This window comes from Pogona vitticeps, chromosome 1, assembly GCF_051106095.1.
Source record: "Pogona vitticeps strain Pit_001003342236 chromosome 1, PviZW2.1, whole genome shotgun sequence".
NCBI lineage: Eukaryota > Metazoa > Chordata > Lepidosauria > Squamata > Agamidae > Pogona > Pogona vitticeps.
Window position 1 is genome coordinate 173,444,083 of NC_135783.1, and position 19,395 is coordinate 173,463,477.

The following is a 19,395-nucleotide window of genomic DNA, read 5'->3' on the forward strand; positions in this document are numbered from 1 at the left end:
TTTGTCATAATTTTGTGACTGTATGTTATGAGTTATTTTGTCTTCTTTAAATTAGCTTTTTAGAATGTCTTACTAACCAGAAAGGTGAGCTGTTTTTTAAGAATAGTGTAGGAAATCCACTGACATTGGTTTGTAAATAATTGATTCCATAAATTTTAAAGAATTATGTTTTAATAGTTGCACCTCCTACAATTACTTTGGAAAAGTAGTAAATTCGGATGCATTAAAACTCCAGTGAGATCCTTGTACGTTTACATTTTTTTAATTTTTATCTGGGTTATAAAGAGGTGTATATTGAGGAAAAATTGGTTGTTTGTGATAGTCATTAAGCAATGCATTTTTTATTTTACAAGGGAAGAACATGCTAGGTATGTATTGTGTTGTGATTCAGAACTTGAAAGATTTTCAAATGGTGTAGTGTGTCTCTCCTTGGGGGCACAGAATACCTGTATAGTAGAACTGCATACTGTGGAGTAGGTGGCTTGTATCCTCTTCTGATGAAATTGTATTCAAGTAAGTTATCCTGTGTAGGGTGATGCTGTCATCAACTGGGACAATTTTTGGGAGAAATTAAACATTTCCTACTGAGAATCCACTGATCCTTTTCATCAAGGGAGACCCATGGAGCTGTGGGACAGGAAAAGAAAATCTTTAATTACAGAAAATTAGTATTGTTGGGATAATTCCAGTTAAGAAGCCCCAATGTTTTTAAGTATGGTACTTGCTGACTGAAAGCAGACAGTCCTGGCAGTTTTTTTTCACATGCAGCAAAGAACAGGTTAAGCAGCTTTAAAAATACTGGCCAAAATCTTGTTCCACTAAATAGTCTCATTAAATCAATGTAGATCTACTGCGTCAATTCCTTCATAAATTCCACTGATTGAAATAGACGTGACTGACTTTAGCACAGTAAATCACAATTAGAGTTGTTTAGTTGTTTTCGTCACCCCATGGACCAGAGGACGCCAGGCCCTGTTGTCTTCCACTGCTTCCCGGAGTTTGGTCAAAACAGTTAGAGAAGGTCCTTTTAAATCAGTAGAACTTACAGAGTACTGTAGTTGACTCATTAAGTTCTCATTGATTCAGTGGACCTATTCTGTTGCAGTTAACTATGTTAACTGGATTTTGGCTATTATGTCCTAAAAACTTAGAAAAACTCTATTTTTTCTAATCAATCTTCTCCTAGGTCCACTGTCATTTCCCCCCTTTTTTTTCATAAAGAGCTTACATAAAGAGCTGTCTGGTGTGGATAGAATGACACACTTCAGCTTTCCTTTTGACTCTGGAATGGGTTGCTATATGACAGATATGGTTTGAGAGCACATGGTAAAGTTGTATCATTAAATCTGATAGTTAAGAAACAACTGGTACCTTTTAAAAAATGTAGCAGAACCAAATTTTAAAAGAATCTTATGATGTAAAAAGAGCTTTTTTATACAGCACAAAACTTGTTGAAATTAGTATTCTGACTAGTGTTTTGCCTTTAAACAGGGCAAAAAGCAATGATTAGATCTTGTGGATTATCTTCAAGTAGTTCTGAGAAGAGTAGATTTAGTGATGATGCAGTTCAGCTGATAGCTTCAAATGACCATTCTGATGCTAAGATCATGGAACAGAGGAAAAGCAGCGCTGAGAGAGATTACTACAAATCCACAGTCTTGAATGCTTCCCATAAGCAAGGATGTTGTGAAAAAAATGAGATTAATAATATCTCTGGTGAATTTAATGCAAGAACTAGCTGCTCTGTTTTAAGCCAGTCTAGTTATTTAAGTGCCTTAGATTTAAACCTGACAAAAGAAAACATGAGCTCCCCACCTGGCGAAGAACTTGAACCTGCAGAGAAAGAGCAAAAGAAAGGTTCCATTCTACCAAAAGATGCAGCTGAAGAAGATGTTGTTATCTTGTACACTGATGCAGACTTTGCCCAGTTCAATGACAGTGAAGCTGATGAATACAAATACAGTGATTTAGACAATGACTCACAACTAGAATATCACAGTGCTGAAGAAGAAGGCTGTGTTTGTCATGGCTCCTCATATAAGCAAGAAACAAAGACTTTAGAAACTTTTCAAAATAAAAAGTTGGCAAATGAGGATAAGCTTACAGGTGGGCAGCAATATTTTAACAAATTGGAAAACGAGTCTTCTAATTCAGGTTCTAATACTTTTGGTTACTATTTCAGTAAAATCCCAGAACTCCCCCATGTGTTTCAAGATGGCAAATGTAGTGCAAGCAACCATTTAAGTTCTGATGATCAAGGAAGAGATGAAACAATTGGAACGTTTTATACTGTTGTTAGTGAAGATTCGTTTATTGCCGAGGATAATAAAGGAAAAAATCCAGAATCATTCTCAACAAGTAAGACTGTGATTGATGAAAAGGTGATAGCAAATTGTCTTACAGACACAACACAGACATCTGTAACAGCTACTAATAGAGAATTATGTAAGCAGACTGATTACAGCCATATAGCTGTTTTTCAGAAGACTGGAAATTCGCATCTATTGCTTGAGGAAACAGCTTTTTTCCCACCACCCCATACTTTTGGTGGTGATCCTGAAGTGTCAGCTAATGTAATTGTAGCTAGTGCTAAAGAACGAAGTACTTACAAATCCTGTGGTCGTTGTGGAAAATGCAAAGAGAACTTTCCTAACTCAGAATTAAAATGCATCACATACTTAGATAATACTGCTAGTAAAAACCAAAGCACAGTTAATCAAGCTGTTGATGCAAGTTCTGATTTTAGAGCATGTTTTACAACAAGTCGAGCAACAAATGTGAACGTTCCTGTAATCTCAAGGGGACAAAACACTATGATAACAATGATGAGCAAGTGTAGACCCAAAGAGTGGCTCACAAAAAACTACAGAAGTGTTGCTTGCAATACAGATTGGTCGTGCGTATCTGGCAATGTGGATATGATTGACAAAGAGTGGCTCACAAAAAACTACAGAAGTGTTGCTTCCAATACAGATTGGTCGCATGCATCTGGCAATGTGGATATGATTGATTCACAAATAGCATTTGAAAACTATACTGCAAAATATGGATGGCAGTTAAAAAACAAGGTATGTTGGAAAAGTTTATCTGTTTTTTAATTATACATTGTGCTCAAAACAGAGTAAGATCCACCAGTGTACAGTGTAAGTAGATGTCTAGTCAATTCTTTTATTGAGTCAAAGGTAGTTTTGGAGCAGTAAAGAAATAGGTTTAACATAGAATGGAAGTCCTTGCCTGGCAAAATTTTCTCCATCAGCATTGACATAAGAAGTTGCAAGTTTTCTCATTTGTGAGATTGTTTTTTCTGCAAGTTGCCCAAAATTGCCATAGTTGCTGTCTTGTTGCTTTAGGAAATAGATTCACTGGATGGGTTTGTATGTTTTTGATCGATCATGCCAGTACTGTTTTAACAATGGGCATGTGGGTATGTTAAGATTCACAAACCAAAAAAAAAAAACCCACTCGTTTTGCTCAAAATTTGGACACTTCAGTGGAAAAGCATGCTTTTCGTGTCATTCTAAGAACTCCCATGGAGGATAGCCACAACCAAAAATGAGAAAATAACAAGAATTAAGCATTTCCCTAGTTCCAGAAGGCTAGTGACTTTAGCTAAATTTGCACTTCAAACCATGCTAAGTTAGTGGATAAAGTTTTCTAAAATCTGTTCTTCCAGGATCTTTTGGAATCCAGAAACAGCACTAGCAAAGATTTCAGTGAAATTCCAGAAAGGTATGATAGATCTTCAGATTCTATGTGTATGTCTAACAGTTATGCTGTATCATATAGTTACATTTTAAGATCCCAAAGAGCATGTGATGTGGACCCTGCAGATATGAAACAGAGTGGATAAATGATTTCTCACTAATTTTTCCTTCCTTAGTGGAGAGAGGGGTTTGGCCAATTATCTTTTGTTCTTTCCTTGATGTAAACATAACAAGAATTGTCTAATTCCCATATTATAATGTTCAAATTAAGTTATTTCTCTTTTTAAAGCATGATGCAGCTTTCACAAGAAATAGCCAGTCATGCACCAAATTGCTGTAAGGAAATATGGCAGAGAGCCATTCAAGCTGAAATGCAGCTTCTGAAAATGCGCTATCAGTTACATCATCAGCACTTCTGGCAGAATTGCAATTCTGTTACTGAAGAAAAGGAACATCTAAACAGGTTTGTATGAAATTCTTCAATTATTTTTTTCTGCAGTGGAAGACAAAAGGCTATAACTAGGTAATAAAACCCTTTCTGTTCACTGCTAGTATAAACATGCAGACTGCAATCATGTATTTTTACTCAGAAGCTCGTATTATGTGCAGTGTGATTTATTCTGGGGTATTTATATTATTTATACAATTTCATTTATTACTGTATTCACTGACACTTAGTACATTAGGTCCCCTGTATCCACTGAATACAACCATGGGTGTCAACTCTTTCAGTTATAGATCCATTCCTTGGGTCCAGGCCAGGTTTTCAGAATGCCTGGACCCAATAGGAGGTGTGGAAGAACTCCCCCCACAGGGTAGACAGGATTCTCCTTGTTTCTTCCCTCTCACTCATGGTCTCCCAGGCACAGGCAGGGTTGGTCCTTTGGTCAAAGGGAAGCATGGAAACTCCAATCGTGGCTTCTTCTGACAACCCAAAATGGCTGTGATCACACCAGGAACTGAAGAGATTGGGTAAAAAGGCGTGGCAATGGCAGCTCTACGGTGGGGACTGCACTCCCTAGGCAGGGAGCTCCATTGCCCATGTGGAAGGAACTGGAGGAAGAGAAAGGCTCAGCCAGCTTCCACCCTTCCCCTGCCTCAATTGCTTGCTCCCGATCCCTCTCCATCAATGTACCCTCTAATTTTCAGCCCCGCTGGGCAGGGCTCTCTTGCGACTCTGCCCCCTGCACGTTGGTTTCTGTTGCAACTGGAACCTAATGCGATTGTTTTTTGGAGTAGGAAGACAGCTGCACGGAGGGAAGTGGATTTGTGCACACACGCATCCAGCTTATGTACCTCCCCTCCATTCAGATTGTGAATGGATTCATGAAATTCATTTACCAGATATTTCAAACATTGCATGAATATACAGCCTCATGCTACATAATTAAAAACTAATCATTATTTCATGAATAATTTTTGGACTGTAATTTATTCTAGATAGAAAACTAACTGTAGGTAGATTTTTCCTCAAAAATCATTTTATTTAGAAAATGCAATTTAAAATTTAAAGAACTTTTTTTTTATTTTTTAAATGTCATTGATTTTTATTCACCCTGTTTTAATGATTATGTGGGATAGGTATTAAGGTATAATAATGTATCAGTGTACCTGTGTCATGAGTAGGGTGGGATTTAGGTACAGCTTCAGGCTAATTTTTATTTATATTTTTGTTGTTCCTTTTGCTTCAAGCCACTGGTTGTTAAACTTGGCTCTCTGAATGTTGTTGGACTACCGTTCCCAGTATCTCTCTGACCGCTGGCCATGCAGGCTGAAATTTGTGGTTTCTGACTGTGCTGTTTTAAACCAAATACATCTTGTCTTTTGGGGATAATCAGACTAATTACATTGTTCTTTTAAAATGAAAGATGTGAGGAAAAATAAATAGGACTATTAAACCTTCCTTTGTTTTGCCCCATATCATAGCTGGTACCATTTCAGAAGTAATGCTTTCCTATTGCGTAAAACAAAAGGAACAGTTACTGTTCTGAGAAAATACTTGCCACTCCTGGGTTTCTGAATATACAGTACCAGGTTTGGGAGGCTATCTATGAGTAATAAGTAATTTCTTCAAAAGAGCTATTGGTTATTAATAATTTTGAAGTGTCCATAGGTATTTTAAAATAACCTATAATGGGGAGGTTCCTAACACTTATGAGCGTGGCTGTGAGGACTGATATGAAATATTAACGTTTTAGACACTGCATTTGAAATAAGGCGTAAAAGCAGAAATGATTGGAGCATGCAGGGTTTTGAAAGATGGAAGCAAACAGATGGAAGGAGAAAGGTTCTAGAGGAAAGTATAGCATTCCTTTTTTTTTCTAATCAGGTGGCCCACAACATTTTGTTATAAAGGAAACATCTCAGATGTCAAGCCATGCTTGAAATGACTGTTACACCAGGAAAGAGGTGGACAGTGTTTTCATAGCCTAGGTAAAGGTTCCCTTGACATTTAGTCCAGTTGTGTCCGACTCTAGGCCGCGGTGCTTATTCCTGTTTCCAAGCCATAGAGCCAGCGTTTGTCCGAAGACAGTTTCCCTGGTCACGTGGCTAGTGCGACTAGACAAGGAACGCCGTTACCTTCTCACCGAGGTGGTACTTATTTATCTACTTGCATTTTTACATGCTTTCAAACTGCTAGGTTGTCAAGAACTGGGACAAGCGACAGGAGCTCACTCTGTCGCGTGGATTCGATCTTAAGACTTCTTGGTCTTCTGACCTTGCAGCACAGAGGCTTCTGTGGTTTAATCCACAGCGCCACCACGTCCCTTTTTTTCAAAGTCTAAAACAGCTTAAAATAGCAGGTTTTCTAAGATCTGTCTTCACATAGCCATGGAAATGTATCATCCATTATTTTCAAAGAAATCTTCAGCATAATGGAATGTGTAAAAAGGAGCCCTGACACTGAAAAGTCCTTAATGAGTTACCTGTTGTGTAATATAGCCTGCTACAGATACACCATACACTCGGATACTACTGAGCATCAAGGCCCTGTCTAGCAGGTTTTATGTATGCAAAGCACAGCTTCTCCATGTTAGTACAGAAGTACAGAAGCAAAAGACTTGTGATAAAGATTACTGTTAAGTGAAGAGGGACAAGGCAATGGCTAGAAAGTTTTTAGCATACCTAATCAGTGAATATACATTGGGTTAAAATGTCAATGCTTTATTTTTCAGTTCTCCTTGGACAGGAAACTTGATGTCACTAATGTCATGGCCACAGAATGTGGAAACATCTTCACACCCATTAGTGAGTCTTTTGGATATTTATTTCATTAACTTGTGAATGATTTAAGAATTTTAAAATGGATTATTTTGAGGAGAGGTTCTATATTCTTACGTATTCACACAAAGCAGTATGTATGTCTGTGTGTAGAAGCACATGCGTGCACCCACCTGTTTCTAGTTCAGGAGTATAATTTGGTCAATACTGATACTGTGCATCTGAATTTGCATTGACAATATCACTGGATTGTTTGCTTATCGCAGGCATGTTTCGAAGTGTGTGCATACACTTTTCTGAGCTTCACAGAGGACTTGCCTATCTGAGGCTAGCAGTTATTTGAGAAGTCATGTAGGCAAAATCCACATTTTTTACCCTCTGGAAGACACTCTTCCCTTCCCCCCACAAGCCTTGCGTAATAAACGTAGCATCTGAGTGACTGAAACTCCTGAGAGAGCTCAGTTCAAAAACACATCATTTATTTTTTTTAAAAAAACTTCTCTAGCATCTTCTCTTTTTTCCTTATCATTTCTTGCCTGACAGATCCAGGACAGAGGAGAGGGCCAGTTAGGAGACTGTCTTACCAAAGCAATATGGATGCAACAATAGCAGCTCCAGTGACTGGAGCAAATCTTAGCAAGAATCCATTCCCTGCCAACCGTGACTAGCAAGCACAAGGGCCAAAAGAGATCCTGGAGTGTCTTACTCCAGTCAAGCAAAAGGGCCACAGAAGCCCACAAATGCTCCAATTCATCCTTACATCATCTCCTGTCCAGCAGATCAAGAGGAGAAGATGAACTGCTCAGCTGCTAAAATTACCAAGATGGAGGAAGCTGATGGTGACAGCATAGAGAAAGGCCAGAGCATCTGTTCAGGAAGCATGCAAAACCAAATTCAGCATAGTGCTAAAATGAAGAGCAGACTTAATAAAAAACATGTTTGCCTGGACATTCCCAAAGCAGGAACACAGTTTGGGATGATATAAAATAAACAGTTCTGAGATCACTCGGGTACCCATTAGAGCCAGAGGAGGAGGCTTATCACAACAGGCATCAGTTGTTTCTCCTGAAAAGGGACAACAAATGTTGCTCCATATGTCAAGCTGTACATAAAGATAGGAAGAAATAAGGAAGAAAGGTCTGACTCTAGCGAATAACCATCAAACTTACATGGGCTCTCATCTAGTTTTTCCATATACAGTGGTACCTCACATTATGATGTTAATTCGTCCTAGCGAAATTGCTGTAGAACGAAAATGTAATACGAAAAGAAAAAACCCATTGAAATGCATTAAAACCCATTTAATGCGTTCCAAAGGGCTGTAAACTCACCGTGCAGTGAAGATCCTCCATAGGGCGGCCATTTAATCTGTCCCAGAAAACAGCGGGGGGCCATTTTGTTTACCTGGTGGCCATTTTGAAACTACCTATCAGCTGTTGGAAAGTTGTTGTTTTGCGAAAAATCGGTTCCCAGAGCAGGGAACCGATCATCGCAAAGCGAAATTCCCCCATAGGAAACATTGTTTTGCGATCGCTAAAAGTTCATCGTAATGCGGTTTTGTCGTTAAACGGGGCAATCGTAAAGCGAGGCACCACTGTACCACAAGAAAAGCCCACTTTCTTAAATCTCCCAAATTATTTCTCAGTCAAAGGAATTGGTACCAAATATGGGCAAGAAAAAAGAAAGAATGCATGACGTTATCCTCTTCTAATCAAGTATACATAGAACTATTCCAGTCATAAGGATGCAGAAGATCTGAAGAAGTTCTAGAATGTTCAGCCTATCAAGAATATCTTTTTCACCAATCCTTATTTTCAGCTGTGCCACCCAAAGTATATAAGGTTCTTTTGTTCACAGACTTTCACAAGCCCAGTCAGATGAGCAAACACTTTCTGGGGCCAAACCTTCATTCCTTATTGGTTCACACATATTCATGACTCTTGCCTTTCTGAATCTTGGGCAATATACACTATATCCAGCAATATAATGCAGGTTCATTTGCTGATGGTCTTACTGTGTTTAAAAGGGATGTGGTGGCACTGTGGGTTAAACCATGGAAGCCTCTGTGCTGCAAGGTCAGAAGATCAGCCATTGTAAGATCGAATCCACGCAATGGAGTGAGCTCCTGTCGCTTGTCCCAGCTCCTGCCAAACTAGCAGTTTGAAAGCATGTAAAAGTACGAGTTGATAAATAGGTACCACCACGGTGGGAAGGTAATGGCATTCCATGTCTAGTCGTGCTGGCCATATGACCACGGAAACTGTCTTCGGACAAACGCTGGCTCTATGGCTTGGAATCAGGGATGAGCACCACCCCCTAGAGTCGGACACGACTGGACTAAATATCAAGGGGAACCTTTACCTTACTGTATTTACTAGGAGCTAGGAAATAAGTTACAATTTTCAAGAAGTTTATAGAGCAGCTATCTAGATGTGACAGTTCATCAAAGAACACAGGTCTAGTATAGTATTTTCAATGGTAATTATGTTACCCAGACACATTGCTGAGTTGGACATCCATTAGCTGCACAATTACACATTTTCCCCACAATTAAGGTGACCCCTAGAGTGAACCTTTCCTTTTTACTTAATGTTCATTCCTCCTTCACATTGTTCAATAAATCTCCCAATGTTCATTTTGCCTTAATCCTTTTCAGCAAGAGAAGTGGAGGTGTCATAAACTATATGTTTTTACTTGGAAGAAGAACTGGTATTTAAGAAGTCTGCTCTAGTGTTCTTTCATGGTTGATTTGTATGGAGAGAGAGTAGCAAAGGCTACTGTCTCTTGCTTTAGAGATAACACTCTTGAGATACCCTGGGAAAATAATAACGTGGCATTTAGTACTCCTGGCCTGTGGAAAGCAGCTACTTCAGCGCCTCTCAAGATAATTCTCCAAGTAGAAGAAATCTGTGGAGCTGCAACATGGACATTAGTACATTCATTTTCTAAACATGATGAGGTTGAGATATCCTAATTGGCTTAGCAGCTTATGAGATGGTGTGTCTTTCAGAATGTGATAACTGTGACAAACACGGTTCCCTAGAGAACGCGTGAATGCTTGGACAGAGAGTAATCAGGAGATTGTACACCCTAAAATGTGCTGAGAGAGTCCCAGAGCTCAGCTAGGCGTGTCAAAGCTCCCTTTTACAAGTCTGCCCTAATAAGAACACCCTTGTAACTTTGAATATTGCTGATAGAAAACCATGTGGGCTTTGTAGTCGTTAGACTTCTTATGCACCACAGGCAGGACTCATTAAGTATGCAAGGCCGAGGCAAGCACCATCAGATGACCTATGACAAGTTTACTGTTCAGGAAACCAATTGATTTTTATAATCATTATTTTATTAAAGAACAAGTAAGTTCCTTAAAGAAAAAGTCAAATTATGCAAAAGCAAACAAATAAACATTATGCTGGTTAATTACTAACTTGTAGTGAGGCAAAGAAAATATGAAAAATATCTAAGTGTCCAAAAACATTAAAATAATTCAAAAAGTCAAGAAAATGAATAAAAATAGTTCCCATAAGGAAATCCATCAGGAAAACAAAATAATCCAATTATGTAAGATAAAGTCCATAGTCCTTAATAATCCTGTAAATGAAAAATTCTGTACAAAAGGAAAAATCCTGTTAAAGAAAATATCCCATTGTCCTGAGAATAATCCACAAGAATAGTCCATAGGAGTAGTCCATAGGAATAGTCCATGAAAAGAGTAAAGAATATTCCCTGAGTGCGTGTATGAGTAATCCATGTGTGTAGGCCATGGGTGACCTAGGAGTAGGTCATGAAAGACTTAAGGGTGGGTCACGAAAGACAATGTCCATAGGTAAAAGTTCCTTTTTCAAGAGTAACTGGTAGGTCCTTATCTGCTCCTTCCCACGATGTCATCCAATCACAGTCTGTCGTTAGGCAAACAGTCCTGTTGTACCACCTGACCTCTCTCTCATGGGTAACAGATGTTATTTGGGTTTCTGTGGTTTTGCGAAGAGTCACAACGATACCCATCTATCTTATCACAAAGTTCCTTCTCATGCTCTCAGAAAGGCATTCGCCCAGCTCTCACTAGCAAACAACCTGTTAACATTGCAAAGATCCCTTATACAAAGAAACAAGATGGAACCTCTCTTGCACATTTCTTAATTACAAAACCCATGTTCAATACAAGATTTTAATCACATATCCCATCTCATCACAATAACCAAACAGCAAGCTGATTTTCAGGACCCTGCCTGTAGTCTGCAATGCCTTTGCTATACCTGAAGGTGGAGAAATGCAGTCCATGGGAATCAGGAGAGGATAGAAATTTCTTACCTTGAGTTTCTGATTTTTTAGTTCCATTGAGGATATTCAGTTTATCTTTACTTCCACAATTGCTACTTGAGAGTAAAAGTTGTGTTCTCTTACCACACATCTGGGACTGATAGTTTCCCAGGCATGTTCAGGTTCTACCATCTGTGTTCTGTTAATGGGCCTGATATTTACAATGATGCCTTAGGTTCCACTATGTGGCACTAGTTGATACATGGATTACCTCATTATAATGCATACAGCAAAGAGTTAAGTGGCAATCATGTTCTTGCTCTTTCAATCTGGCCTGGAAAACAAGATGGCTTCCTTCCTGGGAAGCACTTCAAGATGTGAACTGTGCCAGGAAAAGGCAGCATCCTGAGAAGAACTATGTCCTCTATGCAATTCAGAGAACAAATTCATGATAACGGGTAACATTTCAGACTTTTGTTTCAAACAGGTGAATTCCTTAGCTGCCTTTTCTGCTTTGAAATCAAAAGAGCAATATTCATAGAATCATAGGAAAGTGAAGTTGGAAGGGGCCTACAAGGCCATCAAGTCCAGCCCCCTGCTCAAGGCAGGAATACAGTCAAAGCATAGATTAACTTAGATAATCACCTGTCAGATGATTAAGTTTTTCTTGAATGCCTCCACTGTTGGAGCACTCACCAACTCCCGAGGTAACTGGTTCCACTGTTGCACTTGAAGTTTTTCCTGATATTCAACCAAAATCTGGCTTCCTTTGAGCCCATTGTTGCGTGTCCTGCACTCTGGGATGACCGAGAACAAATTTTGTCCCTCATCTGTATGACGGTTCTTCAAATGTTTGAAAAGTGCTTTTATATCATCCCTCGGTCTTCTTTTCTCAAGGCTAAACATGCCCAGTTCTTTCAGCCTTTCCTCATAAGGCTTGGTTTCCAGCCCCATGATCATCCTTGTTGCCTCCTCTGAACTTGTTCCAGTTGGTTAGCATCCTTCTTGAAGTGTGGTGTCCAGAACTGGACACAGTCCTCCAGGTTGAGGCCTAACCAGTGCTGAATAGAGGGGAACTGACACCTCACAGGATTTGGAAACTATACTTCTATTAATGCAGCCTAATAGCATTAGCCCTTTTTGTAGCAACATCACAATGTTGGCTGATGTTTAGCTTGTGGTCTAAGACAATTACAAGATGCTTCTCACTCATAGTTTTGTTGAGCCAGGTATTCCTCCATCTTGTAACTATGCAATGGGTGTCTTTTTCCGAGGTGCAGTACTTTGCACTTATCTCTGTTGGATTTCATTGTTGCTTTCGGCCCAGTGCTCCATCCTATCAAGGTCATTTTGAATTCTGTTTCTGTCTTCTAGGGGTATTAGCTATTCTAGTAGTACCTCTCTGGGAGAAGCTCCAAGAGGGCAAAAAATGTTTGCCACAAAAAGTGATCCTTGGAATTATAAGCTAAGAATACATTCTTCTAAATGTAAGCTGATCTGTATGTTAAGAAACTTGGGCTGAAAAGTTGTTCTGCTGAACAAATCTTGACAAAAATGCAGTACTGTTGAAAACAAACTAAATCTGTGTATCTTAATAGGTTACACATGCATTGAATGAGAATAGTTGTCCTCAGCTGTGCCTTTCCAACACGAATTCTGAAGAAAGAGGTACAAGTCTTGTGGAAAATAGTAAGTCCATCCTCAATCTAGAAATATGAAGTCGTATTCTAATGTTATGCCATGACTATATGAATTCTAGATGTCAATTGCTGTTTCCATTTTCATTTTTTGTACTATTAATTCAGTATTTTATAATGGGAACTAGAAAAACTAGAAGTCTGACTCGTAGACTAAAATCCTGTTGATAATTTATGCATGCATACGTTAAGCTATTGAGCTCATTGTGGTAAATTGCCACTAACCAACAGTGCACAGGTTGTGTGCATCAGCATATGTCTCGTAATGTGACTGATGTCTTGTTAGTTAGGGACAATTCACCATTTTTTAAACTTTTCTTTTTCTTTTTTATAGCTATAACATAAACATAAAATACACAAACCAAAATACAATTTACCGGTAACTGTGTTCCCCACCATCATAAATGGGACCTCTTGCAGTAATCTTCTTCCTCCATCTATATTCTTCTTTTATTATCCTCTTCTCCAGAACTGCATTGATTCTTGATTTGGAGCTTTCCCTTGTCCTCTTGTTAACACATATTCCAAAAATCTGCCCCATATTTCAAAAAAAATTATATTCTTTTTCAACTCTCCTTTCTTAACCTTTAAATTACAAGTTAGTTTATCATTTATAGCTATACAGCTATATTTATAGCTATATTCCTCTCGGAATATTCTAGAGCTCTGTAAGAGAAACAATGTTTGTACTGAGTATACTGAGCATGCTCCGCCCGCCCAATCCTCACTTCCATTTCTCCGCTGTGTGGAATGGTTCATCTCGGATATAGCTCGTATATTTCTCCTACTTTATTTCGCTACTTGGACTGGATTACTCGGTACTACTCTTTGGCATGTTTTACGGACATTCCCTTGCTATCCGGACTTCTATTTTGCTCAGTGAACCCACTCCGTGAGTTCTTGGCGTTTTCCCGCCTTTTTCAACGGCCCTATAGGGGTTTGGAGACTCCCTATGCCCCCTCCACCATCGGGCCCCTTCAGTCACTGTGTCGTTTGCTCGGGCAAAATCCCCTTCCAGGACGGGCATGACACCTGCCTTTTCTGCCTAGGCGAATCGCACTCCCCCCAAAATTGTGTGCATTGCCAGGCCTTTACTAAAGCTGCCTTAAAGGCCTGACAGCAGAGACTTAAATTACATCTCTGGAACTCTGCCTTGTCGGCCTCTGAGCCCTCATCCATGGAGTTACCATCTACCTCCCCCGCCTCCATCTCAGAGGGAGCTGCACCGGCAGTTTCTAAGGCAGTGGACTTACCTCCTTCTAAACCATCTAAGAAGGCTCCTAAAAAATCTTCGAAGACCTCGTCTGTGGCCAAACCTGTCAAACAGACCAAGGCGAAGGGCTCAACAAGGTCTGCAGATCCCATTCCGCGGATCTCGCCTATTCCACCCGACATCCCTTCCCCTATCTTGGAGGATTCGTCGAGAGGAAAGGACACGACGTCGGGGGCGGCCACCCCCCTTCCTCCTCGACAATCTGAGCCGGCTATACCCCTTGGCGCTCCCTCTCCGACGCCAAGTCAGCTTGTTAGAATAACATCAAGCTTGGGTTCTGCCCATGTAAGCCCTATGTCATCAGGGCGGGCTTCACCGGCTCCGTCGCCGTCTCCTCTGCCTTCTCGTTCCTCCTCACCGAGGAAGAAGTCCGAGAAAAGGAAACATCTTTCTGAGGATCGACATCGGTCTCTTAGTAAACATAGCAAGAGACGCCGACACCATTCTCGATGTCGCTATACCTCGATGTCGGAGGACTCCTCCTCCTCTGAGTCATGTCGAAGACGCCATGAACGTCACTCTCGACGTCGGTCTCGCTCCTCCTCCTCGTCGACGTTGCCGGAACGGCGCCATCGTCATCGGAAAGTGAAGTACATTTATCTCTCTTCTTCTTCATCGTCGGCGTCGACCCCTCCCCCGAAGAAGCGTCGACGTCACAAGAGGAAGACGGTCGAGGCCCCTCAGCCAGCTCCGCCCTCAGCTCCACCGATAGTCCCTCCTCCTCCCACCGGTTCAGCATCGACAATCCCACCTCCCCCTCCCCCCACCTTCCGTTCCTCCTACAGCTCCAAGCGCTCCCTGTCCACATCCAAAGAAGGGACATGATTTATCTTCAGATGATGACGCCCCTCCCTCATCACAAGAACCTGACTCAGATGAGGAGCCACCCCCACAACCTACGCTCCAAGATTTACCAGAGGGGGAGACAGTGGAGTCAGACACGGGCAATCCTCATGATTCGTCTCCTTCTGAGGATTTCACTTCCTATGCACAAATGCTTTCCAGGCTCGCCAAAACACTTAAGATTCCTGTGGATGAGCCAACTCCTCCCGAGGAGGACCTTATCTTCGGTGACATTATTAAAGACAGGTCATCGCCTCCTAGTCTTTCCTTTCTACCTGCATTGCTCAAAATTGTCCACGAGTTTTGGGAGCACCCTTCTGCATCGGTACCCCTTCCCAAAAGAACTGAGAGCATGTACAAAATTACTGGAGATGATGCAAAATTTTTGCTTAAGCACCCCATCCCCAACTCCCTCATAGTGGAGACGAGTTGCACTAAGCCATCAGGGAAGGTTCATGTTATCCCCACAAATAAAGAGGGGAAGAAACTTGAGCTTATTGGAAGACGCCTCTATTCTTTAATTACCTTCATACTTAGGGTCGCTAACTACCAAACTGCCCTAGGAGCATATCAAAAACAGCTTTGGCTTAAGATGCTTCCCGGCCTCCACATGCTACCTGATGAGGCCCGACAACCCTTCCTTAACACATATGAGGAGGCTCAAACAGTTTCGAAACATCAGAGAATTGCAACCAGACATTCTGTCGAGGCAGCGGCAAGAATTCTCATTACTGCTGTTACCTTACACAGGCATGCGTGGTTACGCGCTGCAAACATTCTTGAGGATGTGAAGACTAAAGTTGAGGATTTACCCTTTGATTCTTTGGGTCTTTTCAGTGAAAAAACAGACACCCACCTTGAGGACTTACATAAAGCAAAGAAAACTGCGAAGTCCTATTACATTCAGCCACAACCAAAGTTTAATAGGTTTCATTGGAAAAGGTCCTCTAACCAATACAACCAACCCTCTCAGCAATTCAGACAGTTCAAGGACGCCTCACGATCTGCATCGTCTCAGAACTCCTCTGCTCCCTCTACTTACCGTGGTCACCAACCATCCCAGCGATGTCAATCTTACAAACAACCTGCAAAGAAACACAGACAGTACCTTTGACTGGTTAAGTCATCCTTCATCCGCCATCACAGACATAAGACTTCAACCCTACTTTCAAAATTGGTCTATTATCACAAGCGACTCCTGGGTTCTAAAGATTGTCTCTTCTGAATACCGCCTAGAATTTATAGAATATTCTCCTCTAGGATGGGTGAAGTACACAACATCAGATCCTATCCTAGAGGAGGAGGTTCAGTCCCTGCTTCAAAGAGGAGCCATTCAAGTAGTTCCAGAAACAGATATATCCAACGGGTTTTATTCCAGATACTTCGCCGTCGCCAAAAAAAATGGCGGGGTAAGGCCCATCTTAGATCTAAGAGACCTAAACACTTACCTGCATCCTCGTCGTTTCCGCATGGTAACTCTCGAGTCCATCACACAACTATTGAAAAAGAAACACTGGTTCGTCCTCATAGATCTCAAGGACGCCTATTTTCATATCTCTATCCACCTGGATCATCGAAAATTCCTCAGGTTTGTTTTCTAGGACACGGTTTATCAATATCTCGCCCTTCCATTTGGCCTGGCCACAGCTCCTCGTACTTTTACAAAATGCATGGCCCCAGTGGCGGCTTACCTCAGACTCAACGGTGTTCACGTATTCCCATACATCGACGATTGGTTGGTCGTCTCTCCATCCAGACGCAGGACCCTGAAAGACACAAAATTTACCCTTCGTCTACTCAAGGGCCTGGTGTGAGGAGGAAGTAGCAGGAACATCAAAGAGTGAGCCGTCCCCTCAACCTCCCGAGATAGAGCAAGAGATAAAGCCTGAAAGAGAGTTAGGAGCAAGACCAAAGGAAAGGCAGATGACAGACGCGCGCGCGAAGGAGGAGGAAAGGACCCGCGAGGCTGAGATAGGAGAGGGAAAAGGAGGGGAAAGGCGCGAGGAGGAAAAACGGAAGAAACGGTCGGAGACATCAGTTGAGAGCGAGGGGAGAGCTTGGAACCGAGGCAGGGAGAGTGTGGACGTGTTCCTGACGACGGAAGAAGGAAATAAGTCAAAGGAGACACAGAAAGTAACCGTGATAGAGGAGAAAGCGACTGAAGAACCAGACGAAGATGTGAGAGTGTTCTCAGTCCCACAGAAAAGGCTAGCCGAGGGTAACATAGACGAGGAGTATAAAGATTCAGCGAAGGGAAAGTTCAAGCCCATAATACCTGGCCTTAGCCCTGAAGAATGGACAGTCCTGGTGTATCACAGGGCTCAAGGTCCCGAGAAGATGGTACATCAATTAGATCCGGAAGTAGAGAAAGAGCTGTCGAAAGAGGGGGATTGGGCCCGCCATCCTTGTTGCGGGACCCTCTGTGCGGTCCGCAACGGATTTCTGAGAATGCCAACCGAGAAAGAGAAAAGTGCGAAAACTTACTATTAAAAGAGTTTCCTGTTGATAAATCATTAGCATGGTTTTGGGATGATTCCCCACCTCATTTGATGTTACAAAATCCAGTTACTGTTCAAGAAAAGGTTGACTCAAGATGTGTTAATAAAAGTTCTTTATTTCTTAATTCTGAAGCCTCTTTCATCCTTCCTGATGTAGAGTTACATAAGTCTGCAGATGAACCCCCCCACATTGGCGCCCAACGTGGGGCTGGTTCTGAGATACCGACGCAAAGAGAAGAAGACCTCAAACAAACAATAAAGAGGCAAGAAAAAATGATAAAATTTTTAGCCGAGCAACAAAATTTAATTCTAACTCAGTTGGCAAAAAATCCTGAAAGGAAGACGACGGGAACAGAAGATGTTATAAAGAATTCTTGGGTGGCGGGTCCGGCCCCTATTAGATTACAAAAAATGACAGCTGAAGATGACCCTGAAGCTTACTTAAATACTTTTGAGAGAGTTGCATTGGCGGCAGGCTGGCCTAAAGAACAGTGGACTTTAATTTTGACTCCCTGTCTATCTGGTAATTTGCAAGAGATAATTGACACGTTATCTCCAGCGGAAGCGATGCAATATGACAAAGTTAAATCTACGATTTTACAGACGTTAAATCTAACGGAAGAAGCTTATCGGAAAAAGTTCAGGAATTTGAAGATGAAGCATGGTTTACATCCCCGTACCTTGGTGCAAAAAATGAAAGCAAACTTGTTAAGATGGTTAAGGCCCGAAGAAAAAACTAAAGAAGAAATTTTGAATGAGATAGTTATGGAGCAACTTGTGACGACAATGAGTTTAAACATGAGGGCTTGGGTACAAAGGAACCACCCACGTGATTTGGAAGCTGCTATCCAATTGGTGGAAGATTTTTGTATCGCTGATGAGGGAACACGTGAAAGCGGCTGGGCGAACCAGGAGAGGCTGAAAGCGAAAGAGAAGATGGCGTCCGAGAGTAACAGTGCTGCGCAGCGTACCGGGGCGGCGGGAAAAGAAGTAAAAATGGAGAAAACCGGAGGCAGCAAACATAGAATCATGGAAGCGTACCCTAACTGGAAGGAACAACGTGAATTTAAGGGGTCTTGCTTCCGTTGTGGGGCCGAGGGACATCAGAAGAAAAATTGCCCCGGAGTGGATTGTTCCTGGGTTAAACATTGGAGCCAGGTGACTGGGGGAAGTGCGGGCTTTAATAAAGAATGGGAAATAGAAGTTCTGGTTAACGGGGAACGAAAGAAGGCCTTAATTGACTCTGGAAGTGGTAAAACTCTGGTAAAAAATTTAGAGGGGATCAACGCAAATGGGGAAATGAAAATTAGATGTATTCACGGGGATGTGAAAGCCTACAAAACCACGTACGCGACGGTAGAAATAAATGGGGAAAAGAGAAGAATGGAAGTGGGAGTAGTGCCCGGATTGATCAGAGAAATGTTATTGGGAAGGGACTGGCTGGGTATTGATAAATTGTTAAGAGATAAAGAATGTAAAAAAATCGAATGTGTCAATATTGAAAATGTGGATGATTTAGAAGAAGTATCGCGGGAGGTAACGCGGTTTTGGCAGCAAGATGATGCCTCACTGACTAAATTTTTCGAAAGAGCCAAGAAAGAAGGAGAAGTGAAAAAGGGGGAAGTGGGATTTGAGCTATGTGACGGTTTATTGTATAGATTATCTATCGATGGGGTTAAGCAACTGGTGGTGCCTGGAAAATGGAAAGAAAAATTGTTACATTTAGCACATGATGTTCCTATGGCCGGCCATCTGGCTGCAAAGAAGATGAGTTCTCGAATTTTGCAAAGATTTTGGTGGCCTAATGTATGGGCAGATATTGAGAAATATTGTAAAACTTGTAAACAATGCCAATTAACACAGCCAAAGGTTGAACCAGGGGGGGAATTAATTCCCAT

The 19,395-nt window shown here is 41.3% G+C and overlaps 1 protein-coding gene and 1 long non-coding RNA gene across 3 annotated transcripts in view; one reads left to right on the top strand and one right to left on the bottom strand.

Moving 5' to 3' along the window:
* RBM44 (RNA binding motif protein 44) overlaps nt 1-19,395 on the top strand; it is a 72,600-nt gene that overhangs the window by 2,264 nt on the left and 50,941 nt on the right. For both annotated transcript variants that reach the window (XM_020799038.3, XM_020799037.3), the window contains exons 3-7: nt 1,492-3,068; nt 3,674-3,729; nt 3,994-4,167; nt 6,881-6,953; nt 12,785-12,875. In XM_020799038.3, the coding sequence (XP_020654697.3) occupies nt 1,492-3,068; nt 3,674-3,729; nt 3,994-4,167; nt 6,881-6,953; nt 12,785-12,875 (1,971 nt within the window). The remainder of the gene's footprint in view (nt 1-1,491; nt 3,069-3,673; nt 3,730-3,993; nt 4,168-6,880; nt 6,954-12,784; nt 12,876-19,395) is intronic.
* LOC140701632 (uncharacterized) overlaps nt 362-19,395 on the bottom strand; it is a 93,986-nt gene continuing 74,952 nt past the window's right edge. The window contains exon 7 of the long non-coding RNA XR_013538008.1: nt 362-627. This is a non-coding gene — a long non-coding RNA (uncharacterized LOC140701632). The remainder of the gene's footprint in view (nt 628-19,395) is intronic.